The 20,356-nt window shown below is 42.8% G+C and overlaps 2 protein-coding genes across 2 annotated transcripts in view; one reads left to right on the forward strand and one right to left on the reverse strand.

Moving 5' to 3' along the window:
* DDX10 (DEAD-box helicase 10) overlaps positions 1-20,356 on the reverse strand; it is a 273,197-nt gene that overhangs the window by 252,628 nt on the left and 213 nt on the right. The window contains exons 2-6 of the mRNA XM_021710807.1: positions 12,624-12,684; positions 10,432-10,562; positions 9,240-9,398; positions 8,045-8,165; positions 4,962-5,151 (exon numbers count right to left, since the gene is read on the reverse strand). Coding sequence (XP_021566482.1) covers positions 4,962-5,151; positions 8,045-8,165; positions 9,240-9,398; positions 10,432-10,562; positions 12,624-12,684 — 662 coding nt within the window. The remainder of the gene's footprint in view (positions 1-4,961; positions 5,152-8,044; positions 8,166-9,239; positions 9,399-10,431; positions 10,563-12,623; positions 12,685-20,356) is intronic.
* On the forward strand, positions 5,510-6,461 carry LOC103257122 (calponin-2-like). The gene is given in 3 exon segments (XM_021710805.1): positions 5,510-5,788; positions 5,790-5,888; positions 5,922-6,461. Coding segments are annotated over 3 exon segments (897 nt in total). The 5' UTR covers positions 5,510-5,530.

Here is a 20,356-nt window from a genome sequence, read left to right on the forward strand (position 1 = left end):
GTATGAATCTAAAACTGCTCTAAAAAAAATAATAATAAAGACTTCAAAAAATAAATAGGTCATAGCTATAGAGGGGTTATGGGAAAAAATGAATCAAAATTTTACAAAATAACAAAACAAATGAGTCCAAATATGTATCACATCGATGACCTAATGACAAAGCAATTATCTCAAAGATATGTGATTGTTGCATCTTTACTAAACTAGCTTAGGAAAAAAAGAACTGCAACGGAATCATTACTTATAAAAGTAATCACCATCAACAGTAATACTGGTACTATCCTGAAACTATTTTAGATATACTGACTGACAGATGGAACAAAAAAAAAATCTTTGGGAATGAAGATGTTTGGCATAAGAGAAAAAAGATACATATTTTTTTAATGAGGCTGTGTAAAAAGCCTGTAAGCCTAAATTTGATTTGTAAATATTGCATGAACTCTTTAAAAAGGGTCTGTCCACTGAAAAGTCTAACAAAATGACCATCCCCACTAGCACCTAGACTACGGTCTTCAAATACCACATCCTGCTAGAAGGATTTTATGGGAACTGGAAATGTGTAAGATAAACCTAGAGCACCAGAAAGCAAGGCATCCATCAAAGAATACTGAGATGTGTCAAGGATCCAAAACTTGAAGTATCTCCTATGAGCGTCTTGGATGATATGAGACAAGTATTAAATATAATTATTCCTATTGACTCAAGGACATTTTTAAAATGAGTTAAATATCATTAATTCATCTTTAATCATCATTAAATTTAGCTATCACTAAATCTAAGTTCATTTACATCACCAAAACAAAAACACACACTGCTCAGCTTTGGAAAATACTAGGGAACCAACTCATTAGTTTTAAAGCTAATAAGGAGCATAAAGTCAAATTCTGGCTTTCAGGTAAGAACTGTACCTCAGATAGTTACACAGTTCATATGAAAGCTGTTTGATATAAAAAGAATTCAAGCTAATGAAGAAATGAGAGAATGTAAATATCACAACTTTGCAATCCCCAAGGAAAGAATGAGCTAGGCAACAGCTTCCATGGGCTGCTAAAATTCTAAGGCTAAAAAGGTAGTGGTTCCTGCCAGATTAACTCTGTGAACTGCAACGTCAGCTGTAAAAGTTGGAATAAACACAAAACAAAAAAGGGGCAGCTAGGACTTGAGGTGCTAAAGAAGAAAATGGAAATGCCCACAGCCAAACCCTATATTCACCTCACTTTACCCCAGAGCAGTTGCTGATTACAAGGCAGAAGAGACAAAGTAGTAGCCTTAATGAGGCTTAAACACATCAGTCCCAGACCCTAGACAGAAGGAAAACTGACTCTAAAATTTTTCATACAATTTACCCTTGAGGAGTAAGCCAATTCCTAAACTGAGCACAAGCAAGGCAAAATGGGGGAAAACAACAAAAAGCAACAACCCAGAAGGTACAGAACTAAGCAGAGACTCCAGCAGTCTTACAATGCTATGAGGTTCAGAGCCTGTCATGGTAGAGGGGCTCTGGTAGACACCCTGGACTGAGACCCTGAGAAGGGCTAGGCCCTATGTGTCAGGACTATACCTCAAGTCTAGGGAAAAACTGGAAACAAAATAGACACAAAGTCTAATTGCCAGGCTAGACCAGATCAGGGTAACCTGACATTATCACATGTGCCTGCCAGAAAAAAAAATTATCCTCAAAAGAAAAAGAGAACTGCCAGATAACTTTAACAGAAATAATAAAACCTAGAGTATAATAGAAAGATATTTTGAAGAAAAAAAAACTGCCATAGCCTTTAAAGATGAAATAAAGAGGTTTTTAGATAAGTCAAAAAGGATTGTTTCACCAACAGACATATACTAAAAAAAAAAATTACTTGAGCAAAAGAAAACATATCAGATAGAAGCATGACAATGCAAGAAGAATAATATTTGAGTAAATGTCAATAAATATCAGTGATTCAAAGAGTAATAATAATGGCTTTGGGGCTTAAAATTTATGTGGAATTAAAATACTTGACAATGAAGGCACAATAGCAGAAATCAGTAAAGGGACCTAGATAATAACTAGGTCGATTAAATGTTAAAAGCAATTATCGCAAATTTTAAAAATATGCTACTCACAAAGACAAATCTGAAATCATAGGACATAAACAATGTAGGAAGTCAACGGATGAGAAAAGGTTCACCATGTAAACACTAACCAAAAGAAACGAGCAACAGGTAGACTAATCTCTGACAAGACTTAAAGGCAAAAAGTAAAGATAAAAAGAAATATTTTATAAAGATTATGTTTCAAATTAACAGCAGATGTAATACTAAACTTGTTTGCACCTAATAAAATGAGCTCATAATATATTTCAAATTTGAAATTTTTTATAATTCACCACATAAATCACTATGGCCCAAAGGCATAGTAATTAAAGGAATATTCTCTCAAAAATAAAATCATTAGGCTGGGTATGGTGGCACGCGCCTATAATCCCAGCACTTTGCCAGGCAGAGGCAGGAAGATCACTTGATTTCAAGAGTTCAAGACAAGTCTGGGCAACTCAGCAAGACCTAGTCTCTACAAAGAAATTGAAAAATTAGCTGGGCACAGTGATGTGTGCCTGTAGTTCCAGCTATTTGGGAGGCTATGGTGGGAGGATTGCCTGAGTCCAAGAAGTCAAGGCTGCAGTGAGCTGTACTGTGCTACTCCCTTCCAGTCTAAGCAACAGAGAAAGATCGTGACTCAAAAAGAAAAAAAAATTCATTAGAGGCACCAGTTGCCTACATATAGCAATATAAAGAAAACACTGGTATACTTTTCTAAGTATACTCTGACTTCAGAAAGATATCATTTCTCTTTAGTTTGGGGGCCCTTCACAATTTCAGAATAGATACCCCGTAATACTTTAAAATATTCTTGATTTATAGTCTCTCATGGTATATTAACCACACTGATAAGTTACTAAAGGGGAAAGTCAATATTGACATTAGACAAAATTCCTAACAGCATCTGCTTTTTTATAATGTTTCCTGTGAATTTAGAATTAAAGAGGACTGCAGCCATTATCACATAATTTGCAACTTTATAAACAGGTCACTATATGTCTGCCTTCTAAAACTTTTTCTGAAAGCCACATTTTTTTTAACTTTTACATTTCGTGATTTTAAAATTAAAGGTTAGGTATACAAATATTCATTGTGCAGGTACACTTGTTAATGAGGTGTGTCCCCCCCCACTTCCCCAGGCAGATATCCACTACTGTCGATCCTACCTCCTCGCCCTTCCACCCCCCTCCCCACAGTTTCCTGCTACTATCAATCCTTTGAAAGTCACTTTTTTTTTTTTTTTTTTTTTTGAGTTGGCACCTCACTCTGTCGCCCAGACTGGAGTGGCTCCCGGCCACCGCAGCCTCGACCTGCTGGGCTCCGGCATCCTTCCACCTCAGCCTTCCAAGTAGCTGGAACTATAGGCGCGCGCTACCATACCTGGCTAATATTTTGATTTATTGTAGAGATGAGGTCTCGCCTGCCCAGGCGAATCTCGAACCCGCGGGCTCAGGCAATCCACTCACCTCAGCCTCTCAAAGAGCGGGATTACAGGCTGAGCCACCGAGCCCGGCTGAAAGCCACATTTTTTATAAATGATGGGAAAACTGAGCTTCAAAACTCATTTGTGAAATATCAGTCTTTGCATTCAGTTTTTTCTAAAATTTTATGACCTACAGATAATACGTAACTCTTGTCTACAGAAATTAAGGATAAGGATAATATGTACAATTAACTTATAAATTATGAAAGGTCTTAGAGACCATCTAATGCTTGAAAAATCTGTCTGATGAATTTTGAAAATAGGCAGGAAGCAAACAGTAAAAAGAAGAAAAATCAAAAAACCTAGTCCGTCTTTTCAAGTTAATTTAACAAAAATGTCCATGGCTATCTCAACACAAGTGTAAGAGACCAATATCTACACAATAGTAAGCCAAGAAAAAAACGAGATCTCAAGTATCTCTTGCTATTCCATTCCCAAGTTCTTGATTCAAAGCTACCAGTACTCAGATTCTCCAAAGTGTATCCATTAGGTTCACCTAGAAGCATAGAGTCTAGTCTCTGTCCTTGGACTTTTTAATACTAGACATTTATTAAAAGAGGTCAAGGTGGGCCTGAATACCCATATTTTCTGTATTTTAGGGTTTTTCATCTGGATAACACAATTTAGCTCCCAAATCTTCTTCTTTTTACACTAATATTTCATAGCAAGAAGAAATGAAAGTTTTAAGATATAAATAATAGTAGAGTTAAAACCATATTGATATCTTCAGCATAGAATCTTACTTATATTCACTGGAAAACATTTCTCCTGAAAGTCTGCAGTGATTCATACAAATATATATAACAATATGTGAACAATAAAATGCTAAGGAAATCATAAGAAAATCATAAGGAAAAATGTTTCTTCCTCAGATCACATTTTGGAGAATGCTATATTAGAGTATTCTAACATTTAAGGATATATGCAGAATTTGAGTAATTTTAACTAATATATTTACTATGCTTTGTACATCTAACAACACATACAATGTCTTATATCCCAGAAAACATATATTTAAAATATCAAATCCTAGCCGGGCTCGGTGGCTCAGCCTGTAATCCTGAGCCTTTAGAAGGCTGAGGTGAATGGATTGCCTGAGCCCACGGGTTCGAGACCCACCTGGGCAACTTGGCAAGACCTCATCTCTACAATAAATCAAAATTAGCCGGGCGTGGTAGCGCACGCCTGTAGTTCCAGCTACTTGGAAGGCTGAGGTGGAAGGATCGCCGGAGCCCAGCTGAGGTGGCCGGGAGCGGCCACTGCCCTCCAGTCTGGGCGACAGAGTGAGACTCCAACTCAAAAAAATAAAATAAAATAAATAAATAAATAAATAAAAATAAAACATCAAATCCTTAAACTAAAAAAAAGGATATTGATTTTGATTGAATCAAAGAGTACATACCTATATTTTGCTTTTTCATGAACCCAGACATACTCAGGGTTTTTCAAACTCAAGCGTGCAAGGTCCTTCACAGATTTGGTTTGTGTTGCCGAGAAAAGCAAAGTCTGACGTTTCTTGGGAAGATTCTCAATAATAGCATTCATGGTATCAGCAAAGCCCATATCCAAGATTCTATCTGCTTCATCAAGAACTAAAAAAAGGAAAAAGTAAGTTGAACTATAATATTTAAAATACACATTAGGCTAAATTCAGTGTGGTATCCTGGATTGGATCCTAAAACAGAAAAACGACAACAGTGCAAAAACTGGTAAAATCTGAATAAAGTATGGAATTTATATAACACACCAATGTTCATCTCAGTTTTGATAAAGGTATCATAGTCATATAAGGCATTAACACTAGGGGAAACCAGGTGAAGGATATACAAGAACTAATCACTGCAACTTTTCTGTAAGTCAAAAATAAAGTTGATTTAAAAATACACGTTAGGTAGTATCACCAAGCAAAAAAGAAAAAGTTCATGAAAAAATGTCAATGTCGGTCCATCCCGTCCATCGGTCCCGCCAGCCATGAGCACCACGCAGTTCAACAAGGGGCCCCCGTACGGCCTCGCAGCCGAGGTCAAGGACCAGCTTCTGTCCACATACGACCCTCAGAAGGATGCTGAACTCCAAAGCTGGATCGAGGGACTCACTGGCCTCTCCATCAGTCCCAACTTCCAGAAGGGTCTGAAGGATGGGATTATCTTGTGCACACTCATGAACAAGCTGCAGCCGGGCTCCGCCCCCAAGATCAACCGGTCCATGCAGAACTGGAACCAGTTGGAAAAACCTCTCCAACTTCATCAAGGCCACGGTCAGCTGTGGCATGAACTCCATGGAACTGTTCGAGGCCAATGACCTGTTTGAGAGTGGGAACATGACACAGGTGCAGCTGTTTCTCCTGGCGCTGGCGGGGAAGGCCAAGACCAAGCGGCTGCAGAGTGGCGTGGACATCAGCATCAAGTACTTGGAGAAGCAGGAGCGGAACTTCAACGACACAACCATGAAGGCCAGCCAGTGCGTCACCGGGTTGCAGATGGGTACCAACAAGTGCACCAGCCAGTCGGACATGACCGCCTATGGCACGAGGCAGCACCTGTACGACCCCAAGAACCACATCCTGCCCCTTATGGACCACTCAACCATCAGCCTGCCAATGGGCACCAACAAGTGTGCCAGCCAGGTGGGCATGACGGCTCCGGGCACCCGGTGGCACATCTACGACACCAAGCTGGGCACGGACAAATGTGACAACTCCTCCATGTCCCTGCAGATGGCCTACACACAGGATGCCAGCCACAGCAGCCAGGTCTTTGGCCTGGGCCGACAGATTTACAACCCCAAGTACCACCCGCAGGGCCTGGTAGCTGACGGGGTCCCCTTGGGAGCCGGCGACTGCCCCGGCCTGGGGGACTCCCCCAAGTTTCCCCGCGACTCCCGGGAAGAGGCTGGCTACTGAGGAGGGGGCTGCCTGCTCATGTCAGCGCCCCAGCTGGGTTTTAGGATTTTTCTGTGCTTTTGTCTTTTTTTTTTTAAAACCTGTTCAGGGTCTGTGGGCTGGGGGGCGTGCTTTCCCATCCCACCTGGGTTCCTTTGCAGGACTGAGCCTCTGCGGGGAGGGGACGATGAGGGAAGGGCGGATCTAGTGGGCGTTCCTCCCACCCCCTGCTGGGGCTTGGGTAGGCTGTGGGCGCTGGACCCGGGCAGGGAGGGAGGCCGGCCACGAAAGGCTTCCGGTTTCTTCTCCTTCCCTTACCTTTTGTTGGGGGATCGGTTTGTGGTTTCTCTACCTACGGCAGTTTCAGGAAGTCTTCGTGAAAAAAATACTTTTTTTTTCAGGAGAATGGGGCAGGGATGGTGGAGGGGGGCATGGGTCCCCTGGAGAAGGGCAGACCACGGTCCTAAAGTGTCTTAGGGCTGGGAGTTGTGGCTCACGCCTCTAATCCCAGCACTTTGGGAGGCCAAGGTGGGAGGGCTGCCTGAGCCCAGGGGTTCGAGACCAGCCTGGGCAACATAGCAAGATCCCGTCTCTACCAAAAAATTTAAGAATGAGCCAGGCGTGGTGGTGTGCACCTGTAGCCCCAGTACTCGGGAGGCTGAGGCTGGAGGATTGCTTGAGCCCAGGAGGTCAAGGCTGCAGCGAGCCATGATTGCACCACCTGTGCTCCACACAGAGCAAGACCCTGACTCCAAAAAAAAAAAAAGTATTTTAGGCTCATGAGTGACTGAATTTTAACGTGACTCTCAAGCCAAGAGCCCCATCCTCGCCAGGGGGCCCCATGGGGAAACTGAGGCTTCACCACTCCGTCCCTCCCCTGCCACCCCCCTGCCAAGTACTGCACGGGGACCCACCTCCAGGGACCCTTCACTATGAGATAATGTGAAATGACAACTGTGGACCAAAAGCAATAAAAATCTCTGTTTTTAGGAAAAGAAAAAAAATGTCAACATGGCTGGGCGCAGTGGCTCATGTCTGTAATCCCAGCACTTTGGGAGACCAAAGCGAGAGAATTTCCTGAGCCCAAGAATTCAAGATCAGCCTGGGCAACATGACAAGACCTTGTCTCCACAATAAATCAAAAAAAAAAAAAAGAATTAGCCAGGCATAGTGGCATGTGCCTATAGTCCCAGCTATGAGCGCCCTAATACCTGAGCCCAGCAGGTTGAGGCTATAGTAGCCATGATCGTACCACTGCACTCCAGCCTGGGTGACAAAGTACAAGCACGACTCAAAATAAACCAAAAAATGCCAATGTGACCCTTTCAAGTTATCGGAAGTAGGTGTTACTTAGATAAAAATCTTGGCAATGCCTAATACTAAAGTGCCTAATTTCATATAGAAAAGCACATATATTCTTCTCTTGATTAAAAAAAAAAAGCCTAGTAGTATTCTCTGGGTTTAGAGCCCAAAGTGTCAGAAGTTTCAGGTTATTTCTCAGTTTTTGAATTGTAACATTTACCCAACATAACAATTCTGTCATTAAAATTGATGAGGGCACTCTCCTATATCTAGCTTTTCTTCATTAGAAATTCATGACTTACCTAACATTTGGAGATTGGTAGCATGAAAAGATACTGTTTCATCCATGTGTTGAAGAAGACGACCTGGCGTGCACACGAGTATATTTATGTTGTTGATCCTCTCAGCTTCGTGTTTCAGATCCTGAAAACAGTTGTTTCTTTTGATTACACAGACACATCACTCTGAGCAGCCTGTGTAACAAAACTATAAAACCATCTGCACATGGCATTTCATGTAGCTGTTTAGATACTCTTGGAATAAACATAACTTCTATTTCTGCAGCACATTTCTGGACTAAATAAAAGTCTTTAACTGAAGACCTAAAGAGCTCAGAGTTCTTAATCATACCCAAGATTTTGAGGCCAAGAAAAAAACATTAATGAATGCTCCAAGTCATGATTTCCTGTTGGGTCTGTCAAAACTGACTTAAACTGGAATTACTCTCAGTAAGTCAGGACCCAGGGGCATTAAAGAGATTCTGACAACACTCACTGCACTTTGTGTAATGAAAGAAAGAGTCAAGCTCTCTACATTTTAAAGGTTCTCTCCTTGAGACAAGAACCACTTCTTATAAGTAGAAGCTAGGGGAAAGAAACACAGAATGTTGTCAATTGTTAAAGTTTAGTGGCAAGTACATGAAAACATGAAGGTTTACAAAGCTATGTTTTCATCTTTTGTGCATGTTTGCACAGGAATTCAAGAAGTCAAGTATTTCTCCTCAGAGTTTAGTGGGGACCAGCAGATCCAAGCATTCCATACGTACTATATGGTAGAACAAAGATTAAACAGCAGATCTCATCATGACCTAAAGTAAAACATTCAAAACAATCTACTTTCCTTGCCTTCACTGCTACTGATACAGTAATGTTCTGATTTATTCAGCATCTTGGATAGATATCTTATTAAAATGTTTACACACTGAAATATCTTTCCCAATGGATATTAATGAATAGCTTTACAGGATGATTAAGGTAAATCTGTCTCAGAGAATCTAATCAATTAAAATACCCTAACAAAAATGGACTTCTGGATATGCAGAATTGACAACCAGACTCTAGATGACAGTGATCACATGGAGGTGCTACCACCCTACGAGTCCCTGATAGGAAGTCTATCTGTTTAAATGAAGTCTTCACCTCTTCCCTGTCAACTGCCACGTACTCCAACATAGGTTTATAGAAGGAAAGAGGCAAGGACAAGGACAAAAGAACAAACCTTTCCACCAATGATGAGACCAGCTGAAAAGTCATGATTCTTTCCGACTTTTCGGAGAACCTCAAAGGTCTGATAGGCCAGTTCTCTTGTAGGAGATATTATCAGAACCCCCAGTCCATCTGTTGAGGTCCACTGCAGACGATACAAGGCTTCCAGCACCTCAAAAACACAGCAGATTCATGTTCAGGAAGTCCTTAGAGAAGTGAGCTTTTTGACCCACATCCAACCTTGCCCCTCCAAATCAAAGGAAGGCATACCACTCAAGTTTTATCCAATCCTAAAGAAGAGATTTTGTTTTTTCTCCCATCCATCAGAAGCATCCAACCACCAATTCACAGAGAAGGGAAAAGTGGCCTCATGGTAGTCCAGAAGCTATCAGAGCCAGGCCATCAAGACACTGGCTATCAGTGAAGCTATATGTAGCCTACAGACCATTAAAACAGACTTAAGAAAAATATTTTCTGAATAACTACATTAAAATAAACTTGCTTGTGTGTAGCTCCTGTAGTTAATACTGACTGCATTCTCTAGTTGTAAAGAGACATTGCTTAAAAAAAGAAAGAAAAAGCACAAGGATTTTTTTAAAAAGAGGTTTTGCAGTATTTGAAACAAAGACTAATATGAAATTTTTCTAGGCCAATTATTTTATAGGAATAAAAAAAATAGGAGACCAACTGCATAACCAAGATATAAGCAAATTCTGAAGAAGTTCTGTTGTTTTACTGCTGTAAAAGACAGATACTAATGTCCCAGAAATCTCTCAACAATCCCCAAAGCTCCCTAAACTGAGCATATTTCAGCTTTATCCTAAACGGGTGCCAAGTATAAAAGCCACTGGTAGGCTCACAAGGGTGAGAGCAGGAACAGCTACCTCCACCAGTCTTTCTGCAGAGCAGAACTGTTCTATCTGCCACAGTGGAGCACCCAGCATCCATCAAGGATGTAATGACTTGTCAAGGCACAAGAATTCATTCATCATTCATTACTGAGTACCCGCCACATGCAAGGCACTGTGCTAGGGCTCAGGGAATGTGGTAGAGTGCAAAACAAATGTGGCTCCCGTCTGACGACGCCTGCACTCTAGCCAGGGAAATCTAGCATGAAAACAACTCTTTCTATAATTATTTGCATCTAGGCACAGCATGTTATAAAAATGATGGAGAATCTGAACCAACATGAAAAATGGACTTACTGGAACAAGGAAGGCCAAAGTCTTGCCGGAGCCTGTTTTGGCAGCTCCAAGTACATCTTTACCTTGCAAAGCCAACCCGACAGTCTGCCTCTGTATTTCAGTTACCATACGGTACTGAGCTTCTTGCAAACCTGGCATGTAGAAAGAAGAATGATACCTTAGAAAATCCCTACCAGATGTGGTGGCTCACCCAGTAATTCCAGCACTTTGGAAGGCCTAGGCGGGAGGTCAGGAGTTCGACTCAAGCCTGGGCAACATAGCAAAACCCCATCTCTACAAAAAATAGAAAAATCAGAAGGGCATGGTGGTGCATGCCTGTAGTCCCAACTACTCAGGAAGCTGAGGCAGGAAGACGGCTTGAGCCTAGAAGTTTAAGACTGCAGTGAGCTGTCATCATGCCGCTATACTCCAGCCTGTACAACAAAGTGAAATCCTGTCTTGAAAAAAAAAGACAATCCCTGTGGGATGGTGTTAAGGGCTGAGCTGTGTACCTCTAAAATTCCTAGGTTGAAGCCCTAACCCCAAGTACCTCAGAAAGTGGCTATATTTGGAGATGGAACCTTTAAAGCAGTGTTTAAGTTACAGTCCCTTAGGGTGGACTCTAATCCAACATGGCCGGTGTCTTTATAAGAACCTTCATATCATTTTCTGAATATATAAAACAGAAGGGAAAAAAAAGAAGGAACTTCGACAAAGGGACACCAAGGGTGCACATGCACAGGGGAACAGCCACGTAAAGGGGCAGCAAGTTACTATATGATCCAGCACCCCCCACTCCTGGGGAGACATCCAAAGGGTATAAAATCAGTATGGATTTTATATCCTTTGGGAGCTATCTGCACTCCCACGTTCACTGCAGCACAATTCACAACAGCCAGGATATGGAATCCACCTAAGTGGCCATTAATGAATGATGAAAACGTGATACATATGCACAATGGAATACGACTCAGTCTCTAAAAAGGAAATCCTGTCATTTGTGACAACATGCGTGAACGTGGAGGAAACATTAGGTTAAGCAAAATAAGCCAGGCACATCAACACAAGCACCACATGATCGCACTTCTGTGTGGAATCTAAAAAAGTCAAACCCATAGAAAGGAAGTATAGACACTGTGTGGGCAAGGGAAGGATTGGGAAGATGTTGGTCAAAGGACACAAAATTTCAGTTAGAATGAATGAGTTCAAGAGATCTACTGTATGTCCTAGTGACTATGGTTAGTTACAAGATATACCATAAACTTGAAAATTGCTAATTTTCAATGCTCTTACCACACAAAAAACATAAAGTAATCATATGCTAATTCGCTTGATTTAGCCACTGCACAGCATATACATATTTCAAAGTATCGTGTCACACACCATAAATATATCCAGTTTTTATTTATCAAAAAAAAAAAAAAATCAGCAAGAGAACATCCATCTGCAAGCCAAGGACAGAGAAACAGATCCCTCCCTTATGGCCCTAAAAGGAAACCAACCCTGCCATCACCTGTTCTCGACTTTCAGCCCCCAGAACGGTGACAGAGTACTCTGTTGTCGAAGCTACCCAGTCTGATATTTTGTTATGGCAGTCCTAGCAAACTAACAGAAAGGGTATCATGTTTTTGTTTGTTCCCCTGCTTACTTTAACTAACACAACTAGATTTCATTTTAATTATTCAGAATCTCTAGGAATGTTGTTTTTTTTGGAGGGGGGGATCAGAGTCTCACTCTGTCACCAAGGCTGGAGTGCAGTGGCATGATCACAGGTTACCACAGCCTCCACCTCTTGGGCTCAGGTGATCCTTCTGCTTCAGCCTCCCAAGGAGCTGGGACTACAGGCATGTACCACCAAGCCCAGTTAACTGTTTTATTTTTTGCAGAGATGAGGTCTTGTTATGTTGCCCAGGCAAGTCTCAGACTCCCAGGCTTAATCAATCCTCCTGCCTTGGCCTTCCAAAGCGCCAGGATAACAAGCATAAGCCACTGTGCTCGGCCTGCTTTTTTTTAAATTAATGTCCTTTAACCAGTCCAGAAAAAATGAGAAAGACAGATTGTTAAGACTTGAATATTGCTTATTTTCACTGGTTTTCATGATATCAAAATTTGCCAAAAATAGGATTTTTTAGGTTAAATTCTCTAAATCTTCTTCCATTTATCAAAAACACCAAGAAATCCAATAACATGTCCCAAGAGCACAATATACCTACCTTTCAATGTTTTCTTAGACAAGGGGAAATCTGAAAATCTTGTAATTTCATTTACATTTATCTGGAAAATAAGAAAAAAGGGAACAATGTCAGGTAAGACAAAATAACCTACTGAGTAATTCATTTGTCTGAAAATATAACTATTTTTTCTTTACACTGTACGCCCAGCTCATCCTTGTTACTGCAGGCTTTCTCATTAAAAACTATCACTCCTTCTGAAAGGAAATATGCCTTGAAGAAGCTGTCCTGAATCAAACAGAAATTTGTAACCATTTCAATTGATAAGGTAGAAAATTAACACACACACAAGAAACACATTGACCATCCTTCACCTCCAAAATGTTACCACCATAAGTCATCCCCAATCACATCAAGTTTAGGAAGAAAAGTTACTGTCAATCATCCTTCAAGAGGAAATAAGGGACAAAATGACTACAAACCACAGACCATGATGAAACTAATCTATATGCACAACTTGGAGAAAAGATTGAAATTAGTTGGAGAAATATATCTTGTTAGCACAAATCTTTCAAAGTTTTAACCACAAGTTAGTGGCCTATGAAAGTCAACCTGATAACTATTCATTTTGAGGTATACTGAAGGAGGGGTATTATTTCAAAATAATCAGGAACAACGTCTGCCACGCTTTGAAGCCACAATAAGTAACATTTTGCTCTTTAACTTTACATTATTCAAATGTTCATTACTGATGTTCCTTATTAGCATAAAGCCAATTTTCTGGATTTCATTTCAGCTGCTCAAAAGAATTATTTTATTACAGATGGTGAATGCAGAAACTACTGCTCAGAATTGGGAATAGGCTGCCAAATTATTCATGATTCACAAAAGGGAAAAGCTGCATTTGTGAGGTTCATTTATTTAAATTACACTCTAGGCAGTAAAGGGATGACAGTAGTATTTCATTTTACAATCTACACATCATCTTCCCTAGAATTCTTAACGTAGCCCAGGCAGGGTTACTCTCTGCCCTCAGACACCAAAAATACAAATATTAAAACATTGCCTTAATCCCTACAAATCATTCCAGACACTGGAGAGCAAGCAAAATCAATGTACCAGCATTAGAAAAACGGTTTATTCAAATAACATTCTGTCCCAGCAAGGAACCTCAATTAGAAGATAATCTTCCAGCAGGACGTTAATATTAAGTGTGGCCCACCCTTGCACTTGTGGTGTTTCCAGCTAAAATGCTGTTTTCACAGGGAATAAAACACCTATAGGAAGTAGAGTGGAAACACAGTCTAATTTTCAGCAAGAGACACAGCACAGGCAAGGTGGGCTACAAAATACCGCACATCTTCCTAAAGCCTGTTAACCAAGGGGAAATTCAGAAGAATGAAACTGCTCCAAACTCTACCATCAACCATTACAATGTAAAACATACACCATATTCTCAAAAAAAAAAGGTCACCCAAGGAAAAAGAAAATGCTGATTCTGCTGATGCTATAAAACAGGAAGGGGTCAGCACCCTACGGCTTACGAGTCAAACCCAACTTGCGCCTGTTTTTGTAAACTAAGTTTTACTGGGCCACAGCTATAACCATTCACTTCTCCTACTGAGTACCTGGCCCTTTGCAGAAAAAAGTTTGCCAACGTCACTCTAGAATATTTTCAGTTATATCCCAAGAAATATGTAGAAGCCACAACAGGAGATAGCCATGATTCCTACAAACAAAATAACTCCTCTTCCCTTTACCACTTTCTTAGGAAGGGGGTAAAAAAAATCACTCCTGTCTCCACAATCCTCACATTTACTCTAAAATCTATATCATCATTCTTCTGAAATCAGGGAAGAGAAATTTCAGGGATGGTCCTTATCAAAGGCTTCCCAATGACGGTGGAAAAGCTGGAAGAAGCAGAAGGGAGAACAGGATGGGTAGCACCTACCCACCTCTTACACTTCTCACAACTCTCTGATATACCTATTTCTCATTAAGGAAATAATGCCTGGAGAAAAAAGTCTTGAAACTTTCCAGGAAGCTCCACCTATTACAATCAAAAGAAGAAAAGCAACCTGATCAAATCATACCAGACCCAATTTTGATTTTTAAAAAAATGTCAGGACTAGAATGCAGAGTTTCTATAGAGTGCAACTGATTACGGTAAGAGTCTAAATGAATCTCAGGAGTCATTCAGCAATAGTGAAAACAGTTGCTGAAGTAAGACAACTAGCTCAACAGGTCCCCGTTAGCCTAGATCCCCAGTTCTCCACCAGCCCCTCCAACACACACCCACTGCCTGACAGCCTTAGAAATCACCCAGACTCCAGCTGTCAGGAGCATAGTTGACTGACTGGATCAGCTGTCATCCTTATAGATCCACCTTGAAAGATCCATGCATTTTCTGGGCTGTTCCCAGTCACTGGCTGGGCTCAGCAGTACTGCAGGCTCACGCCAGCAGGCCAGGGGATTCCTCTAACAGATGACTCTGGAACAAGGACTCCCCATCAGCTTTCCTATAACTGGGATGCAGACATTGCTCCTACCCGCCCCTGCTTCCATCCTCCTCTCCTTTCCCTTCCTACTCCCCTTCCCTTTCCTTCAGCCTTCACAGACATTTCCCCCCAGTAAAGCTCCCATTCAGCTGGGCACAGTGGCTCATGCCCGTAATCCCAGTGCTTTGGGAGGCCAAAGTGGGAGGCTCACTTGAGGCCAGCCTGGGCAACACAGCAAGACTGCCCCCACCCCAGTACAAGAATTTAAAAATTAGCCGGGCACAGTGGCACACGCCTAGAGTCCCAGCTACTTGGGAGGCTCACTTGAGGCCAGCCTGGGCAACACAGCAAGACTGCCCCCACCCCAGTACAAGAAGAATTTAAAACTTAGCCGGGCACAGTGGCACACGCCTAGAGTCCCAGCTACTTGGGAGGCTGAGGTGGGAAGACTGCTTGACCTCAGGGTGAGCTGTGATCATGCTGCCACTGCACCCCAGCCTAGGTGGCAGAGCGAGATCCTGTCTCAAACAACCAATCAACTCCAATTCACTCAATCCCATCTTCGTATCTGCTTCTTAGAGGACCAAGACCCAGACTACAGCAGTAGTCTCCCACTTGGCCTCTAGCCTCCAGAACCTTTACAACTTAATGGATTCTCTAACTCCCCCAGAGACTTCCCACTGCTTCCAGATTAAAGTCTCTGAGCATGGCCTTTGTATAAAGTTCTTACTGTTGCTGTAACAAATCACCAAAAAATCGTTCAATATTTCACCTGAGGCTCAGAGCAACACAAGTTTATTAGCTTACAGCTCTGGCGGTCACAGGTCCACCGTGGGTTTCACTCAGTCAAAATCAAGGGGTCAACAGTCAGCAACATCCTCTTCTCCAACCCCATCTGAAACCAACTCAGGAACACAAGCAACACTCCGAGGAGCACTTAGTCCTCAAAGCACACCGTGATTGCACATCTCTGAATCTCATGTTGCCCCCTCCATCTAGAGTGTCCCTGCAAATCTTGTCCATATGGCGAACTCACCATTCAAGTAGTTCCACCCATGGCTACCACAACCCGCTGGACAGTTTGTACACTGTACAAAAAACATCTGCTAAGGCTGAGGTGCAGGGGCTGAAATTCAGCCCACATTAGACCACACCCAGCTCCAAGGCCGGCCTAAGGCTGCCACCACCAGGAGGAAGGGTAGTATGCCAAGAATATTCCTAATGCATCTGGCCAGGAGTGCAAAACAGGATAACTCACACTTTTCCCCCTAATTACACCATCTTCTAACGCCACAGCATGAGCTACATGTTACATATTTACTATTTACTAGCTTAACATTTTTTTGAATCAGGGTCTCACCCTGTCACCCAGGTTGGAGGGCAGCAGCATGATCACAGCTCACTGCAGCCTCGACCTTCTGGGCTCAGGTGATCCTTCCACTTCACCCTTCCAAGTAGCTGGGACTACAGACACACATCGTGCCCAACTACTTTTTTTTTTTTTTGTCGAAACAAGGTCTCACTATATTGCCTACACTATGGTGAACTCCTGGGCTCAACTGATTCTCTCGCCTCAACCTCCCAAAGTGCTGGGATTACAGGCCTGAACCACCACACCCAACATTATTATAACATTTCATACACACTTACTGTGATAATATCTGTCATAACATCTGGACCCTAACCCCCCATCAGTTCCCTAGAGACCTGAGCATGTATTTTTTTCCATGTATATTTACACAGACCTCAACAAGCACCTGCCAAATTGTTTCAAAATATTTCTGAATCAAATTGTTCAATATTTCACCAGTGAGGAAACTGAACATCACCTGTGTACTAATGGCTCTGTAATAAAAGTTTTATGCATAAATGCTACCACCTTAGGAGCCATATAGGGAGGGCCTGCACCGTGGTTACTTAGAGGATAACAAACCTGCTATTCAAATAACTATTCTAGTATTGCTATCCCTGCCAATTGATTTCACATGCATTTATTTATTGACCAAATTTTAAGGAAATACTTCTAAAATTAAAGAAATGAAACAGAACAATGCTTGGGAGGAAAAAAGCTGCCCCTTCAACCTAGTGAAAAGATTGGGATTTAAATAATCACTTAATAAATGCAACACAGTAGACACCTGGTGTCAGACCTAGACTACCTGGACTAGAACTCCTTTTTCACTTAGGAGCTGTTTAACCTTGTGCAAATTATGTAACCTTGCTGTGCCTTCAAATTTCCTCTCCTGTATAAGGGGAACAAAGGGTTGTTTGTTGTGAGGCTATGGAAAGACAATAAAATTTTAATAACTCTTAATTATTGCTGAAACAAGAGGCAAAAAAAAAGGACCAATGCTACCAACCAGAGCAAAGCCATTTAGAAAAGGTCTAGTCTACACAACAAACAACATCTAAACACTGACTGAGAACTTCCTCAAGGACAAGCACTGTGCTTCCAGACTCTGGGGGAGAGCAAACATGAGTCTAACACTGGTTGCTGACCTTGAGAGGTTCCTGATATAGCAGAAGAGTTAATAAGGAAGTTAAATAAAGAGGCCAATCATCACAAGTGGGTAATGAATGCTACAGATGTCCAGCAGCTCTAACTCTACCTGAGGAGATGGTGAAGAGAAGTCTGAGCTAACTCTTCAAAGATGAGGGGTCCTTGGGCTGAGGGGATGGGTATGCACACCACAAGCAGTGGAAACATAAAGCACAACAAGAAGTGCAAGGAGCATGGCCAAGTCACAAAACTGCAAGTCGTTCCTTCACATGTGCCTAGATGTACCATTTGGTATGCCTCTATTATCTCATTTGAGTCTTATAACACTCTGGGAGATTAATAACCTGTTTGCTGAATGAGGAAACAGGAAGGTTAAGAAAGGTGGTTAGTCAATAACTAAAGTGCATGGAACTTAAATTAGGTCTGCCTGACCACAAACAACTTACTTTTTCAGCATACCAGAACATGTTGCCATGCTGTGTTCAACAACTTTCCTGAAAGTAACTGTGAGCCAAGGAACAGTTTTAACCAGAGATAAAATAACTGAATTTTCGTATCTGAAAGAATCATTCGGCCGGGCATGGTGGCTCAAGCCTGTATTCCCAGCACTTTGGGAGGCCAAGGTGAGTGGACTGCCTGAGCCCATGGGTTCAATTACAGCCTGGGCAACTTGGCAGGACCTCATCTCTACAACAAATCAAAAACCTTAGCCGGGCATGGTAGTGTGCACCTACAGTTCTGGTTATTTGGAAGGCTGAGGCGGAAGGATCCCCTGAGCCCAACAGGTCGATGCTAGGTTGGCCAAGAGCGTGCCACTACACTCCAACTGGGCGACGGAGTGAGACTCCAACTCAAGGAAAAAAAAAAAAAAAGAGGATCATTCTAACAGAAGTATAGAGCAAAAGTTAGAAGAGCATAAGGCCTAAGGGCAAAATCTCATCAGCCATCTGTTTCACTAATTAAAGCCTCACTGGAATACAATATCCATTTATTTAAGTATTTCTATGGCAGTTTTTGTGTTACCAGGGCACAGCTGAGTAGCTCCATCCTTATGACTGCAAAGCTAAAAACATTTACTAACATTTACAGATGACACTTGCTGACACCTGTTGTAAGCCACTGCCACACAGTAACCCAGGCAAGAGATGATGGGGCCTGATATAAGGCACTGCAGTAGCGATGGAGAAGCATTTGAGAAACTTAAGACTCTGATCGCCAGGCACCTGTAATCCCAGCACTTTGGGAGACCAAGGTGAGGGGATTGCCTGAGTCCAGGGATACGAGACCAGCTGGGCAACTTGGCGAGACCACATCTCTACAATAAATCAAAAAAATTAGCCGAGCGTGATGGCACACACCTATGGTTCCAGCTACTTGGAAGGCTGAGGCGGAGGAATCACCTGAACCCAGCAGGTCAAGGCTGTGGTGGCCGTGAGCATGCCACGGCACTCCAGCCTGGGTGACAGAGTGAGACTCCAACTCAAAAAAAAAAAAAAAACTCTGACCACCAGGGTGACCCACTAGATTAAGTGTGAGTAGTCTAGGACTGCTCCTAGGTTTCTATCTCAATGGTATGCTTACATGGTGGAACTAGGATGTGGTAAGCTAAAAATCGGTCCCAAATATGTCGATGGCCCTGGAACCTGTGAACGTGACCTTATATGGCAAAAGTGATAAAACTAAAGATCTTCAGAAGGGGAGACTATCCTCGATTATCTGGGTGGACTCTAAATGTAATCACGGGTATCCTTACAACAGAAGAGCAGAGGTAGGTGGACACAGAAGTCCACAGGACCATGGAGCCACAGGCTGGAGTTAGGCAGCCAGCAGAAGCTAGAAGAGGCAAGAAACAGACTCTCCCCTAGAGCTGTGGCGGGAGCAAAGCCCTACTGACACCTTGATTTGGGCCCAGTGAAACTGATTTCAGACTTCTGGGCTCCATTACCGTGAAAGAATAAACGTCTGTAGTTTGTAAACCATCAAATATATGGTAATGGTCATCACAAAGGCCCCTTTAATCTCAGGAGTGTTCCTCCTGTTAAATCCTCCACTCGAAGAGGGCTGAGAGGCAGGGCGAGTGGAAGCCAACAGATACGGGATTTAGGGAAAAGGAGAGAAACCAACAGGCCTAAGGAGCCTGACATCTAGGAGGCCGAGTGACAGCTACAGGGATGAGCTCCCCTGGGGACGTCAACTACAAGGTGGGGATGGTAAGTGACAGAAGTCGACCAGCAGTCTGGCTTTTCTCCCCCGATTCCGGCGTGGGGACAGGACCCAGGGGGAGAAAATGAGACGGGCACAGGAAAGAGAGTGTGGAGGTGGCGGTCAGGCCTAACGGTGAAGAGCAAAGCCTTTGGGATTGGAAAGACACAGGTCTAGGTTCCAACGGCACACCACCCACCACGGGTGAGAGACTCGGGCGAGCATCCGGGCCTCTCGGAAGCTCAGTGTCCTCATCTGCAAAATGGGGTTCTCCAGATCCACACCTCAAACCCAGCCAGATCATCAAGAGGCGTTTCAAGACGTAGGTGTCACGAGTACCCCCATCGTCGCTAGCATTATTACTCGGAGCGGGATTCCGGCGGCGACCACAGCCCTGGCCGCCCGACCCTTGGGACCCACATCTCGATACTTTTTTTTTTCCGAGCACGGTGTGACGAGCGGCCAGGACGGCGCAGAGGCTGGGGCCGAGGCGGCCGACGCCACCTTCCGCCCCACGCCCGCTCTTCTCCAGCCCAGCGGACCCCCGGCACGCTCCCCAGGGCGGGCCCGCCCCC

The sequence above is a fragment of the Carlito syrichta genome, unplaced genomic scaffold (assembly GCF_000164805.1).
Source record: "Carlito syrichta isolate Samal-C Ts95f unplaced genomic scaffold, Tarsius_syrichta-2.0.1 Scaffold301555, whole genome shotgun sequence".
In the NCBI taxonomy this organism is placed as follows: Eukaryota; Metazoa; Chordata; class Mammalia; order Primates; family Tarsiidae; genus Carlito; species Carlito syrichta.